The sequence below is a fragment of the Hemiscyllium ocellatum genome, chromosome 20 (assembly GCF_020745735.1).
Source record: "Hemiscyllium ocellatum isolate sHemOce1 chromosome 20, sHemOce1.pat.X.cur, whole genome shotgun sequence".
NCBI classification, from domain to species: domain Eukaryota; kingdom Metazoa; phylum Chordata; class Chondrichthyes; order Orectolobiformes; family Hemiscylliidae; genus Hemiscyllium; species Hemiscyllium ocellatum.
Window position 1 is genome coordinate 7,069,337 of NC_083420.1, and position 20,860 is coordinate 7,090,196.

At 42.1% G+C, this 20,860-nt stretch overlaps 1 protein-coding gene across 1 annotated transcript in view; it reads right to left on the reverse strand.

The window, feature by feature from the left end:
* Positions 1-20,860, reverse strand: part of dnah3 (dynein axonemal heavy chain 3) — a 187,519-nt gene that overhangs the window by 72,287 nt on the left and 94,372 nt on the right. Inside the window, exons 29-35 of the mRNA XM_060840939.1 lie at positions 18,147-18,260; positions 17,394-17,570; positions 15,015-15,106; positions 14,010-14,229; positions 11,869-12,003; positions 8,482-8,593; positions 500-741 (exon numbers count right to left, since the gene is read on the reverse strand). Of these exons, the coding sequence (XP_060696922.1) occupies positions 500-741; positions 8,482-8,593; positions 11,869-12,003; positions 14,010-14,229; positions 15,015-15,106; positions 17,394-17,570; positions 18,147-18,260 (1,092 nt within the window). The remainder of the gene's footprint in view (positions 1-499; positions 742-8,481; positions 8,594-11,868; positions 12,004-14,009; positions 14,230-15,014; positions 15,107-17,393; positions 17,571-18,146; positions 18,261-20,860) is intronic.

The following is a 20,860-nucleotide window of genomic DNA, read 5'->3' on the forward strand; positions in this document are numbered from 1 at the left end:
CGGACTATAACTTGGTGTCATGTGATTTCTGACTTTGTCCACCCCAGTCCGACACCGGCGCCTCCACATCAGAGAAACAAGACAATCAAGGATCAACCCATTGATAGCAGCAGTGTACAGACTAACCGCTGAGGCAGACAGGGGAGAAAGGAATGTTCTTAAAATGAAGGAAATGAGTAAAAGCAAAATTGAATAAAATTCATGGTGGTTTCAGCTGCCTAAAAATTGATTGGCCAGAAGAGAAAGATGAAGGTCATAAGTGAACCCAGTTCCCACAATGAGTATGGGACTCCTTCCCAAGCCAGTCTACAAGAACCCAACAATTCACTATTGGTTTGAATAATAGTGAATGAATGAAAGCTGAATTTGCAGGGCTCAGAATGGAGCTTGGGAAAATAAATTGAATAAAAGTATTGACAAAAAAGGGCTTCGGTATCTGTGCAATTGTGTGTGATATCTTCCCAGATATTTCATACTTTTCAAAAACACCTGCACCTACTTTCTTGTTGTCATCCAACACTGTGTTCATATTTTCAATCCAAACAGCATCAACAGGTCCATCAAATACAATCCACTTCCTCGTGTTGGTGGCAGATGTTGCATGCGCACGGAAGGTTGTAGCGAGGATCCCGTCTGTCCACTCATGGCTTACAGGATCAAAGCAACCATACAGCTGGCCCATGGTTATAGCCTTCGGGTTGATTATAGCATATTCTACAGCAAACTCATTCATCAGTTGAGCTTAAAAATGAAACAAATGACACCAGTAAGAACAGAACTGAAGTTGTGATTTGCATTTTTGTAAATGCAAAATTTTTGTGGGCGGCACGGTGGCACAGTGGTTAGCACTGCTGCCTCACAGCGCCTGAGACCCGGGTTCATTTCCCGACTCAGGCGACAGACTGTGTGGAGTTTGCACGTTCTCCCCGTGTCTGCGTGGGTTTCCTCCGGGTGCTCCGGTTTCCTCCCACAGTCCAAAGATGTGCGGGTCAGGTAAATTGGCGATGCTAAATTGTCCGTAGTGTTAGGTAAGGGGTAAATGTAGGGGTATGGGTGGGTTTCGCTTCGGCGGGTCGGTGTGGACTTGTTGGGCCGAAGGGCCTGTTTCCACACTGTAAGTAATCTAATCTAAAAATCAACACTTACCATGAAGAAATGAATATATTTATGTGTGTATGTATATCTCTCCATCTCAGCTGAAATGAAACTAATAACTGATCTATATTACCCAGCAGGGCAATTTACATATTAAACTCAAAATAGTCTTTACGACACCTGACTCAAATAGATCTGGCAAAGGCTTTGATTGAGACGTTGGCAAGTAAGAGGTGTTCAGAGGGAGTAGTGAATATTACAAGCAGAGTTATCAATGCAGCCCAATATACAAACTAAGCAGTCTGTCTCAGGCAGATAGCCTGCCCTCTGATTTACCTGCCAACCTGAAAACTGTAATTTGTTACACACACTGCTGATAGAAATCAGTTCATGGTGACTGAAGAGAGAATGACATTTGGTTTATTCAGTCTGCCCAAGTATTTTTATTCACCTAGTACTCCCTTACCTGCTCCGACAACACCACAGCATCTCCTAGATTGTGCATAAGTGCCTTTACATCCCTAACTCAAATCTACTTGAGTCTACGCAAATACTGTACCAAGCTGTTTGTGGAAACCACCCAGCCTTGAAATTACTTTATAAATACACAGTTAACAGCCCATGCTGCTACTGTCACCTCTTTGAAGCCAAAATTAATTCCAATTCTCCACAACCCTGTGTGTTTCTCTGCCTTTAATACTTACAATTTTTTCCTTTAAAAATACCTGTATCTGCCTTTAATACTTATAAATTTTTCCTTTAAAAATACCTGTATCTGCTCAAGTTGTGCCCTATTGAAAGATACTCTCTGTTCCAATAACACTCAATATATATAACATTCCCCATGCCTCTGTCACATTGCAACACTCACACAAATACATCTGTCTGAATTTCCATTACGTTAACAGAAGCTGTAGCCAATTTACTTTAATAGGCTAACAACTCCACAAAAACAACAGGTTTGAACCAACACATTATATAACAACTCCAAGGCATTAAAGAAAATTCCATCCCCAGATCAGTACGGTGAACAAGGACTAACCTAACAATAATGCATCACCACAATATACAAGGTTTATTCGTTACATGAAAATTGCTGTTACATTTTTGCAAATATTTTGGTGCCATATTTAACAATAGGAATACCATGAAATCTCAAAATTGATTAAATATAGAATGCATTACCATCTGTAAAGCCCCTACATACTCGTACAAACCTACCCACCACCTCTGTATAACTCATGGAATACAGAGAGAACTAGCCAATGGATACAGAACTGGCTCAAAGGTAGAAGACAGAGGGTGGTGGTGGAGGAGGGTTTTTCAGACTGGAGGCCTGTGACCAGTGGAGTGCCACAATGATCGGTGCTGGGTCCGCTACTTTTGGTCACTTACAAAAATGATTTGGTTGCTAGCATAAGAGGTACAGTTAGTAAGTTTGCAGATGACACCAAAATTGAAGGTGTAGTGGACAGCGAAGAGGGTTACCTCAGATTACAACAGGATCTGGACCAGATGGACCAATGGGCTGAGAAGTGGCAGATGGAGTTTAATTCAGATAAATGCGAGGTGCTGCATTTTGCGAAAGCAAATCTTAGCAGGACTTATACACTTAATGGTAAGGTCCTAGGGAGTGTTGCTGAACAAAGAGACCTTGGAGTGTAAGTTCATAGCTCCTTGAAAGTGGAGTAGCAGATGGATAGGATAGTGAAGAAGACGTTTGGTATGCTTTCCTTTATTGATCAGAGTTGAAAACGTGTTGCTGGTTAAAGCACAGCAGGTTAGGCAGCATCCAAGGAACAGGAAATTCGACGTTTCGGGCCAGAGCCCTTTATCAGGAATGAGGAGAGTGTGCCAGGCAGGCTAAGATAAAAGGTAGGGAGGAGGGACTTGGGGGAGGGGCGATGGAGATGTGATAGGTGGAAGGAGGTCAAGGTGAGGGTGATAGGCTGGAGAGGGGTGGGGGCGGAGAAGCCAGGAAGAAGATTGCAGGTTAGGAGGGTGGTGCTGAGTTGAGGGAACTGACTGGGACAAGGTGGGGGGAGGGGAAATGAGGAAACTGGAGAAATCTGAGTTCATCCCTTGTGGTTGGAGGGTTCCCAGGCGGAAGATGAGGCGCTCTTCCTCCAACCATCATGTTGTTATGTTCTGCCGGTGGAGGAGTCCAAGGACCTGCATGTCCTCGGTGGAGTGGGAGGGGGAGTTAAAGTGTTGAGCCACTTTAACTCTCTCCCTCCCTCCCCTTCCTAGACCTTTCCATTTCTATCTCGGGTGACCGACTCAACACAGACATCTACTATAAACCGACTGACTCCCACAGCAACCTGGACTACACCTCCTCCCACCCTGCCCCCTGTAAAAATGCCATCCCATATTCCCAATTCCTTCGTCTCCGCCGCATCTGCTCCCAGGAGGACCAGTTCCAATACCGTACAGCCCAGATGGCCTCCTTCTTCAAGGACTGCAGATTCCCCCCAGACGTGATCGACGATGCCCTCCACCGCATCTCCTCCACCTTCCCGCTCCTCCGCCCTTGAGCCCCGCTCCTCCAACCGCCACCAAGACAGAACCCCACTGGTTCTCACCTACCACCCCACCAACCTCCATATACAGCGTATCATCCGCCGTCATTTCCGCCACCTCCAAACGGACCCCACCACCAGGGATATATTTCCGTCCCCTCCCCTATCAGCGTTCCACAAAGACCACTCCCTTCGTGACTCCCTCATCAGGTCCACACCCCCCACCAACCCAACCTCCACTCCTGGCACCTTCCCCTGCAACCGCAGGAAATGTAAAACTTGCGCCCACACCTCCTCCCTTACTTCCCTCCAAGGCCCCAAGGGATCCTTCCATATCCGCCACAAATTCACCTGCACCTCTACACACATCATCTATTGCATCCGCTGCACTCGATGTGGCCTCCTCTATATTGGGGAGATGGGCCGCCTACTTGCGGAACGCTTCAGGGAACACCTCTGGGACGCCCGGACCAACCAACCCAACCACCCCGTGGCTCAACACTTTAACTCTCCCTCCCACTCCACCGAGGACATGCAGGTCCTTGGACTCCTCCATCGGCAGAACATAACAACATGACGGTTGGAGGAAGAGCGCCTCATCTTCTGCCTGGGAACCCTCCAACCACAAGGAATGAACACAGATTTCTCCAGTTTCCTCATTTCCCCTCCCCCACCTTGTCTCAGTCGGTTCCCTCAACTCAGCACCGCCCTCCTAACCTGCAATCTTCTTCCTGGCTTCTCCGCCCCCACCCCTCTCCGGCCTATCACCCTCACCTTGACCTCCTTCCACCTATCACATCTCCATCGCCCCTCCCCCAAGTCCCTCCTCCCTACCTTTTATCTTAGCCTGCCTGGCACACTCTCCTCATTCCTGATAAAGGGCTCTGGCCGGAAATGTCGAATTTCCTGTTCCTTGGATGCTGCCTAACCTGCTGTGCTTTAACCAGCAACACATTTTCAACTCTGATCTCCAGCATCTGCAGACCTCACTTTTTACTCCTTTATTGATCAGAGTATTGAGTACAGGAGTTGGGAGGTCATGTTGCGGCTGTACAGGACATTGGTTAGGCCACTATTGGAATATTGCGTGCAATTTTGGTCTCCTTCCTATCAGAAAGATATTATGAAAGTTGAAAGGGTTCAGAAAAGATTTACAAGGATGTTTCCAGGGTTGGAGAATCTGAGCTAAACGGAGAGGCCGAACAGGCTGGGGCTGTTTTCCCTGGAGCGTCGGAGGCTGAGGGGTGACCTTATAGAGGTTTACAAAATTATGGCAGGCATAGATAGGATAAATAGACAAAATCTTTTCCCTGGGGTAGGGTGTCCAGAACCAGAGGGCATAGGTTTAGGGTGAGAGGGGAAAGATATAAAAGAGACCCAAGGGGCAACTTTTTCACACAGAGGGTGGTATGTGTATGGAATGAGCTGCCAGAGGATGTGATGGAGGCTGGTACAATTGTAACATTTAAGAGGTATTTGGATGGGTATATGAATAGGAAGGGTTTGGAGGGATATGAGCCGGGTGCTGGCAGGTGGGACTAGATTGGGTTGGGATATCTGGTCAGCATGGACGGTTTGGACCGAAGGGTCTGTTTCCATGCTGCACATCTCTATGACTCTAACTAGCACTGACAGTAAGTGCTTACTGTCAGAAAGGGCTGAAGAAACTGGGATCTGAAGAATAATACAGGTTTAGTGTTCAAATCCAGTACCCTTTGGACAGGGACCACAATGGATTTTGGAACCAGCTTTTCCACACAGGCTGTCTCTGCAGCACTCTCCATACTGATCTTAAGACCATAAAAAATGAGAGTGGGAGTGTGCGCATTTGACAGGTCCTCAGTGGCCACTATGGGCAAAAACACTGAAAGGTTTAAAAGTTTGATTGGGGTAATGTTTAAAAATCTATCAATCTTCCAGCGTAGTGACGTTTTCAGGAAAAGAACATTCATTTGAGCTGCAATACAGAGATGGAGGGGAGCACTGGGTTCGCTCTCCTGAAAGTGGGAGGAATGCTGCATTTACAATGGTCCCAGTGGTAGCTTCATGTTAAGACAATTAGGAGAATCGGGCATCTTAAGCCAATGCAAAGGACACAAGTCCTGAGTATGTAAAATTCTCCTGATACCCTCCTTTGGGACCTCAAAACGGTGTCTTCGTTCTGCTACTTACTCTATTCTGGGATCACTGTCCATGAAAAACCAGTTTCCGGACAATTCAGTTTTTGAATGGCCAGATATGAAACCTCAACTGGTGCTAGAACCCTTCAGGGCAGAAGTGGATACTGCAGATGCTAAAGATCAGAGGCAAGATTAGAGTAGTTCTGGAAAAGCACAGCAGGTCAGGCAGCATTCCTGATGAAGGGCTTTTGCCCAAAACGTTGATTTTCCTACTCCTCAGATGCTGCCTGACCTGCTGTGCTTTTCCAGCACCACTCTAATCTTGACTAGCATCCTTCACACCAAACACTTGGCATGGATCCTCAATTTGTTACAGTTCCAGACAGGTTATTTCAAATTGTTAAGATCCAAGTGAGGAGAAATGAACTGACTCTTCATTCACCTGCCTCTTTAGTTGGCTGCAACAAGGTTATCTTAAAGCTAGATCCTTCCGCCTTCTGGTTACCTTTCTCCCAGACTCAAATGAACCTATTTTGTAAATGGAGCCAATTTAAACAGGTTTTCTTGAATAAATGAAATAGTTAGCTTATTAGTCACTAAACTCAAGAATAAATCAGTACACAACATATATATGCACAGAATAGAAATTCAAAATGAGTTCATAAAAATAAAAAAGTTTAAAAATATACAAGTCAGTTTCTAGGTCATTTGAGAATAGTAGGTCATGGAACATTGACAGTTGAGCAGTTGAGTCAGATTTTCAACTTTGCAGGTTAGCTGAAAATCTTTTGTCTGTTTCTTTTTGCATTAATGTTTGGCACTGAGAACAACGGAATCCTTTACCTGAAATGCAGAAGTGATTAGAGGATGTTCTTTGACTTTCATAGTGCATCAGCACTCAAATCCAGGTTAGGAGACAGGATTTGAGCACTAGCACACACACCTGAGTTCAAACCTGCTCTTATCCCCTGATCCTGTGTATTCTTGAAAGGGCAAAGGGCAAACATGCCTCTCGACCAGACGGATACCTGTTCTCCCACTTACGGTCACAATCTGAGAAACTCACGGGAGATCACATTTCAGTTTGTTGTTCATTTCTCCATGTGTAGTATGAAATTTCAAGTGTGAAATTCGAGGATTTCAAACAGCCACTGACTTAAAATCCACAGTCATCCTTTTGCTGCATTTACTCTTTCTAAAAAAAACAGTTAAAAATCACACAACACCAGGTTATAGTCCAACAGGTTTAATTGGAAGCACACTAGCTTTTGGAGCGACGCTCCTTCATCGGGTGATAGTGGAGGGTTCAATCTTAACACACAGAATTTATAGCAAAAATTTACAGTGCGATGTAACTGAAATTATACATTGAAAAATCGATTGTCTCTTAAGCCTTTCATCTCTTAGAATACCATGATAGTTTCACTTCTTTCATGTGTAAATCACAAAACCTTTTTTAAAAACGTTGCATTCTCAGGTTAGCTGTTAACAATGGTGATAGCTAGACAACATATTATTAACAACCCATTGTTAATAGCTAACCTGAGAAAAGGTTTTTAAAAAAGGTTTTGTGATTTACACATGAAAGAAGTGAAACTATCATGGTATTCTAACAAATGAAAGGCTTAACAGACAATCGATTTTTCAATGTATAATTTCAGTTAGATCACACTGTAAATGTTTGCTATAAATTCTGTGTGTTAGGATTGAGCCCTCCACTATCACCTGATGAAGGAGCGTCACTCTGAAAGCTAGTGTGCTTCCAATTAAACCCGTTGGACTATAACCTGGTGTTGTGTGATCTTTCACTTTGTACACCCCAGTCCAACACCAACATCTTCAAATCATAAAAAAACACAGGTTACAATTAAAAGTATGTCCGGAGGTGACGACACTAATGAGAGTACTAATGATGATCCCATTCATGTCAAATGGTAATGAAAATCTTGAAGAGCTTAGTTCTGCTTCATTATCTTAAAGTACACTTCCGGTTCTCTAGTCTCACTGTTACAAAAAAGATGTTATGAAACTTGAAAGGTTTCAGAAAAAAAGTACAAGGATGTTGCTGGAGGAGGTGGTTTGAGCTATAGGGAGAGGCTGGATAGGCTGGGGCTATTCTCCCTTCAGTGCCAAGGACTGAGGTCAAACCTTATAGAAATTTATAAATCATGAGGGGCATGGATAGGGTGAATAGTCAACGTCTTTTCTCCAGGGTAGGGGAGTCCAAAACTAGAGTGCATAGGTTTAAGGTGAGAGCGGAAGGATTTCAAATGGACCTCAAGGGGCAACGTTTTCACGCAGAGGGTAGTGCAGGTACAGAATGAGCTGCCAGAGGAAGTGATGGAGGCTAGTACAATTAAAAAGGTATCTGGATAGGTACATGAATAGGAAGGGTTTAAAAGGAAATGGGCCAAATGCTAGCAAATGAAACTAGAATAATTTAGGATATCTGGTTGCCATGGACAAGTTGGACTGAAGGATCTGCTTTCGTGCTGTACATCTTTATGAGTCTATGTACAGCATTAAAGTAACAAACTGCATTTGTATCCAAAAAAGTTGGCAATGCCCTGGAATGTAGAACTGACTGAAATCTAAAACTGCAGCACTTCAAGTCCATTTAATCAAACAATTGTCCCATAAGAAAAAGCACAGTATTAGTTGTGTGACTGTATGAAATATTTATTTATCATAATTACAAATATGCAGCCTGTCTTTTGCGATATAAGTAACTAGTAAATAGTTACCTGCATACAGGTCACCAAGTGCTCCTGCCAACACTTTGAAGGCGCACGTTTTACCGCCCAAAGGATCACCAACAATCATAAATCCATGACGTACCAGCATCATCTCATAAATCTGATGGAGCAAATACAAGTTAACAGCATGGTTCATTTCAGGTGTGTTTCTTACTGAAATATTGACACATAACCAATCAGATATGCACAATTCATTTAAATGCTATGTAGATCATTGTTTAACTTTAAATGCTTTTTGCAACACAATTATTATCCCTCATATGGTAGAAGTTGGAGACTGAAATTTAAAACTAATGTAAAAGAAAACATTTTTAATCAACTGTTTGGGCATGTTATGGAACACCTCAGGGCAGGTGCAACTCAAACCTAGGTCTTCTGGCCCAGAGGTAGGGACTCTGCCACTACACCACAAGAACACCCAGATTTTGACCTCTTACAGAATTGCAAAAGCATCAGAGCTGCAGCTATGTTTATGAACAATAAAAGAGAAAGGAAAACAAAAGGAGCAATACTGCATACACGAGAATATGTACATGTAATACATTGTCAAGGTCAAAACTTTACAATAATACAGAATCATGACACAGTTATTTAAAAAAACATTTTTAATCAACCTGTTCAAACATGTAATGGCACACATCGGGAGCAGCTGAGACTTGAACCCAATGCAGGGCCTCTACCACCGAACTATAAAAACCTTAACAAGTAGCTTTACAAATCCATCGGTGATTGAAGATGGAAATAATTCTAAGGTTCTTGAAGGGGGTTCAATGCAGAAGGAATTTCATGAAGTGAGGGGTCAGCAAAATGAGCAACCTCTGTGAGAATGGAATAACAGTAGAGAGGACTTACAATGGACAGAAATTGGAGGATTGGATCATATGAATTTGGACATAATGAGCTGCAGAGTTAAGGTTGAGCCTGTGGGGGTTGTGTAGATACAATGAAGATTAGTTATCAATGTACCAAGTGATTTAGAAATAGCAAAGCAATAGCAGATAACTAAATTGCTTACAAAAATATACACAAGGAATTGTGTGTGTATGTGTGTGTGTGTGTGTGTGTACGCATGCGTGTAGGAATTTGGTGGAGATGGATATTAAAGGCTTATTAAAGATAGATTAGATGGGTAGCTTGGGAAGGTTATGAAGGTAATGATGAATAGTGAATCACAGGAATGGATCATGTGTGAGAAATGGAAATCAAGAATGGAGTAATAAACCACTTCAAAGATCATTATAATTTGAAAAGCATGAAGTTAGATGTTATATCATAGGCAGAGTCCCACAATATATCCAGTGACTTTGACAGTCAATCTTGGTGTCGTGGACACCACTTAAGAAGTTCAAACCAAGGAGTAGATATCGAACTGAATGGCAATGATATATATTCAAAGTTCATAGTGGGGAAGAGAAAGTTAGAAACTTTGTTGAAAGATTTATTGGGATCAATGATTGATTTTTATGGAAAAAGAGCTTTAATACAAACATCTTATCAATGTGTTCTTCACTATTTTCATGTTGATTGCAAATAATGCAGAAGGACAAATTGTTGTTTTAAAACATAGTCAAGACATTTTCAATACTAATGATTTATTTTGTTTGAGTACCTCATTGATCCAACTAGGGTTAGGATTTTCCTTGGGGTCCTTACACACCTTAGGAAATGAAGCAGCTAATGCCAGTTGGGCAGAAGGATGGTAACTGGAGTGAGAGGGACAGGATTGGATCTCAAGGTAAAAGGTGAGTTTCATGAGGGGCAGAGGGGCAATAAGGGGGCATTCGTGGTGAATGAAAGCTGACATGGGACAAACAACATCGAAGGAAGGGAGTAAGTCTACGATTTAACAGTATCACAAGGGGTATCAGAGGGGAGCAAGCTTAAAGAAGCAATGGAGTGCCAAGCATGTGTTGGTGATTATAATGCAGGGTGCAGTGTTAATGCAGCATTAAAACCACGTCAGTAATCATTTCAAGAATGGCTTGAATGCCCTTTAAACACACTCTTGCCTATCCTTTAGTTCAATGGTGATGTTTGGTCAGAGTGATGCAATTGACTTAAAATACATGAGTTTCCAACAGCTCCAAACACAAGCAAATCTTTGATGTGGAAGTGCTGGTGTTGGACTGGAATGGACAAAGTCAGAAATCACATGACACCTGTTATAGTCCAACAGGTTTGTTTGAAATCACAAGCTTTTGAAGCACTGCTCCTTCATCAGGATTCATGATTTTTATGAATACTTTTTGGCTTATTCATCCAGTTGTGTTGATCTTTCATAGAATCCCTACAGCGTGGAAACAGACCCTCCAGCCCAACATGTCCACACCAACACTCCATAAAGTAACCCACCCATACCGTACTATCCTATATTTACCCCTGACCAATACACCTAACCTACACATCCCTGAACACTATGGACAATTTAGCTTGAGCAAAAAATGTGTTGCTGGAAAAGCGCAGCAGGTCAGGCAGCATCCAAGGAGCAGGAGAGTCGACGTTTTGGGCATGAGCCCTTCTTCAGGAATGCTTATGCCCGAAACATCGATTCTCCTGCTCCTTGGATGCTGCCTGACCTGCTGCGCTTTTCCAGCAACACATTTTCAGCTCTGATCTCCAGCATCTGCAGTCCTCACTTTCTCCTGGACAATTTAGCTTGGCCAATTCACCCTAACCTGCACATTTTTGGATTGTGGGAGGAAACCAGAGCACCTGGAAGTAACCCATGCAGACACAGGGAGAATGCACAAATTCCACACAGACAGTTGCCTGAGGCTGGAATCAAACCTGGGTCCCTGGCGTTGTAAGGCAGCAGTGTTTACCACTGAGCTACTGTGCTGCCCTATAATTTTCATTATCTTATGTCTCCACAAATTCTACCCTAGTCATGTGAAAGTTCACTGTGAAAGACCTTAATTTATTGGCCTTATTTAGTGAGTAGCACAGTAGTTTGTCTTAGTAAATTGACCATTTGTGAATCCTGAGGAGATAGTGCCACTCTTAGTAATTATCTCTGGGAATAAAGAGGAAGAATACTCTTTATAATTTGTGGGTAAAAACTGAAAATCCTGGAGAAACGTAGCTGTTCTGGAAGAGTTATTGTTTTAGAGTCCAATTTTTTCATTTTCAGGCTCATTATGTTAATTTTTGCCACAGAGGATGCCAGACCTGAACGATTATCCCAGCAACTTCTGCTTGTATTTTAGATTTCCAGCATCCAAAGTATTTTGCTTTTCTTTATCATTTGTAAGTGTTAAGGGAGGGTAACAATTGGAAAAGGAAGTACTATCACTGAAAATTCACAGAAATAAGCTCTGCCTCTTGCAAAAGACAAGCCAACAGACAGTTCATCAGCTTGAAAGAATTTACAGTCACCTGAATAATCTTCTCAATAAACCAGGGAACAGGCTGAAGTTTCATTTTCTTGATGTTGGCCTTTAATGCATTTAGGAAAACCTCACGCTCTGGGACTGGGAGCTCAACACCAGGGAACAAATCAGATATAATTCCCTAGAACAACAAGAGAGAGAGATTGAGCGAGAGAGAGATTGTGTTTTAACAATGAATGATGTAGCTTTTTATTATAACTATGCACGCTGACCCAATGATGCTTCCCATATTTCCCTTAGTATACCTAGACCTGGACAAAACTTTAAAAACCCAAGTAATTCCAAACCACTAGTCTGCTTGAAGTTTGGCATGACTCTTCTTCAGAACTTCTGAAGAAGACTCACATCAGATTTGAAACATGAGCTCTGTTTCTATCTCCACAGATGCTGCTAAATCTACTGAGTGCATCCAACATTTTATTTCATTTTGCCAGGATCCACAGTATTTTGCTGTTATATAGCAATCAACCTATTTGGCCATAATACTTGCTGCAGTTCTGTATAGGGCTTTGAAAAAAGTGCCCCTGGATTAATGTGTGCAATTTCAGACTTGCCATTGAAGGAGTGCAGTTTACTAGAAGTTTACTAGACTGATTGATTGTGGGTGTGGAAGGACTGTCCTAGGAGGCGGGATTGGTTCAAATCGGTCTGTCTTCACTAGTTTAGAAGGATAAGAGGGAATCTGATTGAACTGTATAAACCGCTAACTGGGCTGGCCAGACTAGATGGAGGGGGAGATGCTTCCTGTGGTTGAGGACTCTACAAACAGGGAACAAAGTCATAGGATACAGGGTGGATCATGCAGGACTAGTAGCTGAATTAATTGGATATAGATCATCCCTTTCACTTACTATTCAGCTGTCGACACTTTACTCATACCATCTGACACTTTTGATCACCTGCAAAAGCTTATTATTCAACACTCCAGTCACACCATTTATACGATATTTTGATCTCTCTGCCTATTAATTCTGTGCCTGCTTGATATCTAAACACACCTTCCCCTCACTCCCCTGTCTGCATTTTGCAGGGACCATTTCCTCCAGGACACCCTAGCCCATTTCTCTACAACCAACACCAAGTCACTTTTCCATAGCACCTTCCCATGTAACCACAGAAGGTGCAACACCTGCCCCTTCACCACCTCCCTGCTCACCATCCAAGGGCCTAAACAGTCTTTTCAGGTGAAGCAGCATTTCACCTGCATCTCCTTCAATCTTGTGTATTGTATTTGCTGCACCCAACATGGCCTACTCTACATTGGAGAAACCAAACTCAGACTGGGTGACTGCTTCGGGAAACACCTCCAGTCCGTGCGCAGGCATGACCCGACCTTCCCACAGCCGGTCCTTTTTACACCGCATCCTGTTGACATGCCCACAAGTCCGTCCTCGGGATGCTGCAATGCTCCAGCGAATCACAGCACAAACTGGAGGAACAACATCTAATCGTCAGATTAGGCACTTTACAGCCTTCTGGAGTTAATATTGAGTTCAACACCTTCAAATTGTGAACTAATTTCCATTTCTTCCCTTTCTTTTAGCTGTGCTTGTTGCGTTCTCTGTAACCATGTCCTCTCTCCCCTCCCACACTCCAGTGGTACTGTCTGTTCTTTCCAGTCTGGTAGTTGTTCTGTCATTCTAACATTCCAATTGCACTTCACAATCTGCACTTCCAACACCCTTTCTCCCCAGCACTCATCCCCCCCACTATCATATAAATGCTGTCTCTTCATACTTCACATCAGCTCTGATAAAGAGTCATCTGGACTCAAAACGTTAGCTTGCTCTCTCTGCATGGATGTTGCCTGACGCCTGTGACTTCCAGCATTTTTGTTCTCAGTCATTTAATATTGTCACTTCTGGACTGTGCTAAAATCACTCCCTGCCTAAGGACATTGTGGGTCTACTACAGCACACGGACTGCAGCAGCTCAAGAAGGCAGTTCACCAACACCTTCTCAGCCAATGATGGGCAATAAAAGCTGAACCATCCAGTGATACCCATATCCCAGGGGTGAATAAAAAAATTATCCGCTTCATTTTAGTATGCTAAATTTTGATAAATAAGTGCTGCATGTCAGACCAATATTTCTTGTTTGAAACAGTCGTTTTTTTTCAAAGTATACCTGAAATAGAGGCACATCCTGAGACAAAAATTTCGCCAAGTTTACATCCAACAAGGCTCGCAATAGCAGAACACTTTCATTTTCTTCCGGGAAATTCAACTTCAGATTTCCAGCTGCTGTGAGGACCGACTTCACTGCACGCATCCCATAGTCATAGTGATGCTGTGATGATAATTGTTCAGAACACAAGCGATAGGTGGCTACAATCTTCTGGGAGAGACTAGACAGGAGAAGAGTGTAGGGCAAACAGGTAAAAAGAAGAGTGCAGCCAACAAACTACTTTGCTATAAATGTTACTTTACTGTGTCTAAAGAACTAAATTTTAAGAACGTACAGAGTTAGCAGTGAGATTGGTGACAACATTAGACAGGAGAGTTACATCATCAATAACAATTGAATGCAGCAACTCCACACTTAGCTTTAGTAAACGTCATGTTTAAGTTATATTGTCTGTCTGTGAGCTCAATGTAAGCAGTGACCCAAGAGGGAAACTATGTGCAGATGGGTAATATCAACTTCAGGTGATCAGCTAGGGTTAAAACTGATACATTGGCAACGTGGACATGTGACATCAGTAACCAATGATGTAAATGCAATATGGGTACACACTTGATGTCCCAAAAATGTCAATCCAGTTATTGGTGATCTCTGATGATGGCTTTACCAAAATATGTGGGGTCTGGTGGTACTCATGGCATGTGGATGTCACTGGCAAGGCCAGCATTTGTTGACCATCCCTAATTGCCCTTGAACTGTATGGCATCCTCGGTCATTTCAGAGGGCAATTGGTAGTCATTCACATTACTGTGGATCTTTCTTCAGTTCCAAAGAAGAGTCACACTAGGCTTTACATGTTAACTCTGTTATTATCTCCAGAGAGGATGCCAGACCTGTTGAGTTCTCCAGCACTTGCCGTTCTTTTTATTTAATTCAGCTCTCCAGTATCCACAGTATTTCACTTTTCTCACAGATGAGACATGCTTAGGGCCACAAGGATATCCTTACCTTCGCGAATCAATGAAGCCCATTGAGTAAAGAGATATTTCACCAATCAGGGCATAGTCTGGGACCATCATAGCGACTGTACGGAACAATGCCTGGAAAATTACAGCATCAAGTGAATGTTAAAATATTCTACAGTGTAAAAGTATGTCAACTGTGCTTTGTCTGTCTTGTCTTCTGTCATTGCTTCCAAAATTGGAGTATTGACTTCCAGTAGGTTGGTCAGCATTTCTAGATATTTGGCAACGGTTAGTCATTGCCTTCAGCAGGACAGCTAGTTGGGACACTCTCCCATTCTGACAACCTGCCCTCGGGAAGGAGTTACAAATGGACAATCAACCTGTTTGACCATGTTATGAATTCACCTTCCACAGAATCACAGAAGTCTCATGGCACAGAAGGAGGCCCTTTGGGCCATCATGCCTATACTAGTTCTTCAAATGAGCATCATTTCCTAAAGCCAATCTCCTGTTTCTCTCCTTGCATGTTACTTTTATCTAAATAATCATCCAATTCCCTCTTGAATGGCTCAATCAACTTTGCCTCCACCACAATCCTAAGCAGTGCATTCTATTCTCTAAATACTTGCTGAGTGAAAAATAATTACTCACATCACACTTGCTTCTTTTACACATTATTTTACATCCATGCTCTCGTGTTCTTGTTTCTTTAGTAAGTGGGAACAGCCTCTCGTATCTACTTTAATCTGCCCATTCAGATCTCCTCTTCTCGTGTGGAATATAAGGTCCCTTATACTCCACTACCACCTGATGAAGGAGCAGCGCTCCAAAAGCTAGTGCTTCCAATTAAACCTGTTGGACTATAACCTGGTGTTGTGTGATTTTTAACTTTGTACACCCCAGTCCAACACTGGCATCTCCAAATCAGATCTCGTCTTCGCCTTCCTTTTTCCAAGGAGAACAGTCCCAATTGCTAAGGTCTATCCTATTAACAAAAGCTCCTCATCCCTGGAACCATTCTTGTAAATCTCTTCTGTACTCTCTCTAACACATTAACATTCCTTCTATAATGTAGCACCTAGAACTGGACACAAAACTCCAGCTGCGATATAACAAGTGACATATAGAAGTTCAACGTCACCTCCTTGCTCTTGTACTCTATACTCCTATTAATAAAGCCAAGGGCACTATGTTTTTTTACTGCCCAACTGTCCATCTACCTTTAGTGATCTAAGTGCTTATACAACCTGTTCCCACTGCTCCTGCATCGGCTATAGAATTGTACCCACTATTTCACATTCTGTTTGGCCGGTAACTCCTGGAGAAGGCCTTACCCAGAGCAAGGGATGCTACCCACTATGCCACAAGACAATGACAGTGAAGTAAGAGCAGAAATCTAACCATCAATTCAAGAGGCATTTCTCTCCACTCCACAACATTGCTGGTGTCTCAAATCTAGCATTGATCCTCATCTTTAGGAACATAGGAACATGAGTAGGCCATTCAGCCCCTTGAGTCTGCCTTGCCATTCACTGAGATCATGGCTGTTCAGTGGCTTAACTCCACATACCTATCTTTGGCTCATATCCTTTAGCAACTTCACTAAACAAAAATTTGTTTACCTCAGATTTAAAATTAACAACTCATAGAGCATCAACTAGAGCTTGTGAAAGACAGTTTCAAACTACACCACCCTCTGTGTATAGATGTGCTTCCTGGTGTCTCTCCTAATGGTCTGGCCCTAATTTGTGTAACATTTTGAAAGAAGGGAGAAGGAAGAAGAGAACTAATTTTCAGATATGCAGCACATACCGCAATAAACGTGTAATAACTTCACAGAGGCTGGTATCCCACCACCAAGTCACCCTTTGTGCACACTTGCATAGTACTTGACACTGGTCTGGCTTCCTCAGAGCCAGCTCTCAGAGTGAACAGAACATCTGACACTCCTATGTTTGTCAGCCAAGGCTCGCTGATTAAACCAGATTAGTAGCCCCAGTCAGGGAACTCATCTTCTACTTGGTCCACCTGGCTGACCTCATTACTATCACTAGAAAAAGCACACGTCAAAATATTATTTCCAGTACTCAAACAGTTAGGAACACGTTTGAAAAATATAGTTAGAAAACCAACCTGCACCGTGTAATATATATAAATGGCATTGTGGATCTAACTACAACACATGGACTGCAGCGGTTCAAGAAGGCAGCTCCTTCTCAAGGGCAATTAGGGATGGACAATAAATGCTGGTCAGCCAGTCACATCCCACAGGTGAACGTTTTAAAAAGTATCTTCTAAACATCTCTGTTCAGTTTGTTTATATGTCTGCTAGGTACTACTATTTCCAAATTTAAGTTAGCGATGAGGATTACTTCCACACTGTAATGCATCATAAAATCAGAAAAGAATGCTTGAGATTTACCTTAAGGTTGTCAGGAAGTTCAGCTCGTCCTGCATACCCAGGATTCATGGTAATGAAGACCGAGCAGGTCGGATTGAGAGAAAGCTCTGTTCCCTCAAAGTAAAATGTTTTGAGATTACGTATAATTGCTTGTTGGATACTGAGAATCTGTTGTGCAACTACAGAAAGCACTTCCACCTAGGGATCAAAGCAACAATGGAAGCAAGTCAGAGTGAGTTCAGCTATGTTGAGTATCAAGAGACTAGAGTAAGGCTGAATGGTCTTTACTTTAATGCTAGGAGTGTAATAGGTAAGACTGGTGAATTAATGGCTTGGATTAATACATGGAAGTATGGTATTTTGCCATCCCAGAAATATGGTCGAGGGAAGGGACGAACAATTTTGACAGAATAAAGAAGGATATTCTGTTCCCACCAGTTGGTAAGTCAGTAATGTGGTGTCACAATTTCAAGATTGTCAGCAAGAGACAAAGGAGTGAGATGAGGAGAAACTTCTTTACTAAGAGAGTTGTTAGGATTTGGAATACTTTTCCTGGGAGAGTGGTGGAGGGGGATTCCATTTGAGCTTTTAAAAGAGCTGGTTATATATTTGAAAGTGATGAATTTCGAGGGTTACAGAGATAGTGCTGGAGAATAGGACTAGCTGGGTAGCTCTTTTAGACGCTGATACAGACACGATGGGTGGAATGGCCTCCTTCTGGTCTGCAATACTCTATGACTCTGTGAGTCTATCTGTCTTCATCTCTTTAATTACCTCTATTCTGTTGAACTCATCAAAGCAAGCCCAAGCCCCAGCTTGAGCAAGACCCTTGAAAAATTTCCCCATGGCTTTATAGTCCAGACCATCAGAACAGTTGAAGACCACGCACTGCAAAGAAAAGTGAGTGAAGTTAAATTCTAAACTGAACAGCAACATCCAACATAGGGCAGCTTTGTGACTGCCACCATTACAAGTGGCATATCTGCGATAAATTAATGATACAGAACTTGCTGGGTAAGTAGTAGTGACATAGTTGTTACTACATTGAAAAACCCTGTAATTTGTGGTACAGAAGAGATACTGCACTAGCTGCAGTTTGCCACAAATTACTAGACAATTTACACCATTCAGCCAGTAGCCTCATTTGCTATCAGTTTCTCTCTGATGTTATGTTTGCGCTGTTAAACTTTATTGTAGAAAATTGTCTCGTATTTAAAAATGAGGTGATAAGATTAATGATCCTGCCATCTAGTCTGCACCACCATTTAATAAAAGCAAATTACTGCGGGTGCTGGAATCTGAAGCCAAAAGAGAAAATGCTGGAAAATCTCAGCAGGTCTGGCAGCATCTATAAGGAGAGAAAAGAGCTGACGCTTCGAGTCTAACAAAGGGTCAGTTAGTCTCGAAACATCAGCTCTTTTCTCTCCTTACAGATGCTGCCAGACCTGCTGAGATTTTACAGCATTTTCTCTTCTGGTTCCACCATTTAATAAATTCATGGCTGGTCTGATTATCCCACCTTCCTGTCTCGACTTGAAGACATTTCACCTCTTTGCCTCATGAGAGTTGATTCATCTTTCTCTTTAAAATATTCAAGATCTCTGCTTCCACCACCTTTTGAGGAAGAGTATCCCAAAGACTCATTACTCTCTGAAAGAAAAAAATTCACCCCCTTTCTTTCTGTTTTGAATGGGCAATGCCTCATTTTTAAACAATGATCCCTTGTCTAGAATCTGCCATTAAAAGAAACATCCTCAATCCTGTTAAGAGCCTTCGGGGAAGTTGAAGACTAGAAGGAAAGTACGGCCACCAACGATGGAACAATTAGAATTGGGAATGCAGAAAAAAACAGATCTGAAGGAGTGTGGATATCTCCAAACCTAGTGGCACTCACAAGATTACAGAGAGACAGAGAATGTGGCTATCAAAAGTTTTGAAAGCTACAACAATAACTTCAAAATCAAGACACTGCTGACTGGAACAATTATCCCAGAAATGAGCAGTAAGTGCTGGCCTTGCCTCAATGCCCACATCCCATGATCAAATCAAAAAAATTCTAAAAATGTTTTTATTTTTTCTGTTGATTTTGAAATGAGTTGCCATAAAATGATCCAACTGGCTACATGTTTGGAGTGAAATTATCTTATGCTTTCATTCAAAACACAGATCATTAAAGTTATATTTTACAAAATATGATTATGATTTTATGTATTGCCCTTATGATTTTGTGTATTGTTCCACAGAACATATACCATAATCTTGGGTTCTGAAGTTTATTTCCAACTCTAACTGTTTACACGGCTATGATAGTCACAGATCTGCAGAGTTTAGATTCTGTCGTTACTGATGTTCCTGTACATTACATACAATTAGCTGACTGTACATATTACACTGACTCCATGATGAAGGAGGCTAGGTAACTTTATATTAGAATGTATCATTGTGTTGTATAACTGTCTTAAAGATACAGGCCTATTTGGTCTGTAAGCTCTGCCATAACCACATATAAACCCTTTTGTAATTTGCTTTGTTAGTGATACCCATCTGGATTGCGTTTTCTATCATATCCCACATCTCTGCCCATGTCTGCGTGCCACACTAAAAGTAACCATCCTCATACAACGTGCTGAAAATCAATTTAGATTAGAGAAAATTATTTCACTCATTTGGCAGATTCTCAATACAAACAACTTTTCACCAATAATTGTGATTTGGATGACTATTCCTTTAAAATTCAACTACATAAGTATCCAGGGAGTGTGTGTGGGGCTGGGTCTTCAAGTGAAGTTCGCCAATCCTTTGTCACAATGAAATTCGCCACTTAACGCATGAGATTGGGGTTGGTTGTAATTGTAAAAACTAACAGAGCCAGCAGGTGGGTTGAGGCAGAAGCCATCCACCGCCAAATTACACAAACAAATATAATGCAGTGAGTGAAGAATCAATAGCCTGAATGGTCAGTGCTGAAATTAGAGGAATATTGACTATGTAAATAATATATAATTTTAGTCTATGTATTTTTGATTTTGAAAGGAATTGCTGCACTTCTAAAAGCAAGTTACTGAAATTCAGTGTATGTGGTTTTTACACTCCCACTTTGTTCAAGCATACAACACCAGGTTATAGTCCAACAGGTTTAATTGGAAGCACACTAGCTTTCGGAGCGACGCTCCTTCATCAGGTGATAGTGAAGGAGTGATGCTCCGAAAGCTAGTGTGCTTCCAATTAAACCTGTTGGACTATAACCTGGTGTTGTGTGATTTTTAACTTTGTACACCCCAGTCCAACACCAGCATCTCCAAATCATTTGTTCAAGCAGTGTGCGTACAGTGAGATTTGGCTGGAAACATATAGCTGATTGATTTGTGCAATTGTGACTAGTCATGGATGCTAAAGATCATCAGCCTGATAGCAACTGTCTGAGTGGTTCCTTAACAGCTGAACAGCTTGTGGGAGTGAATGATACGGTGAAAAGCATTTGGACTACT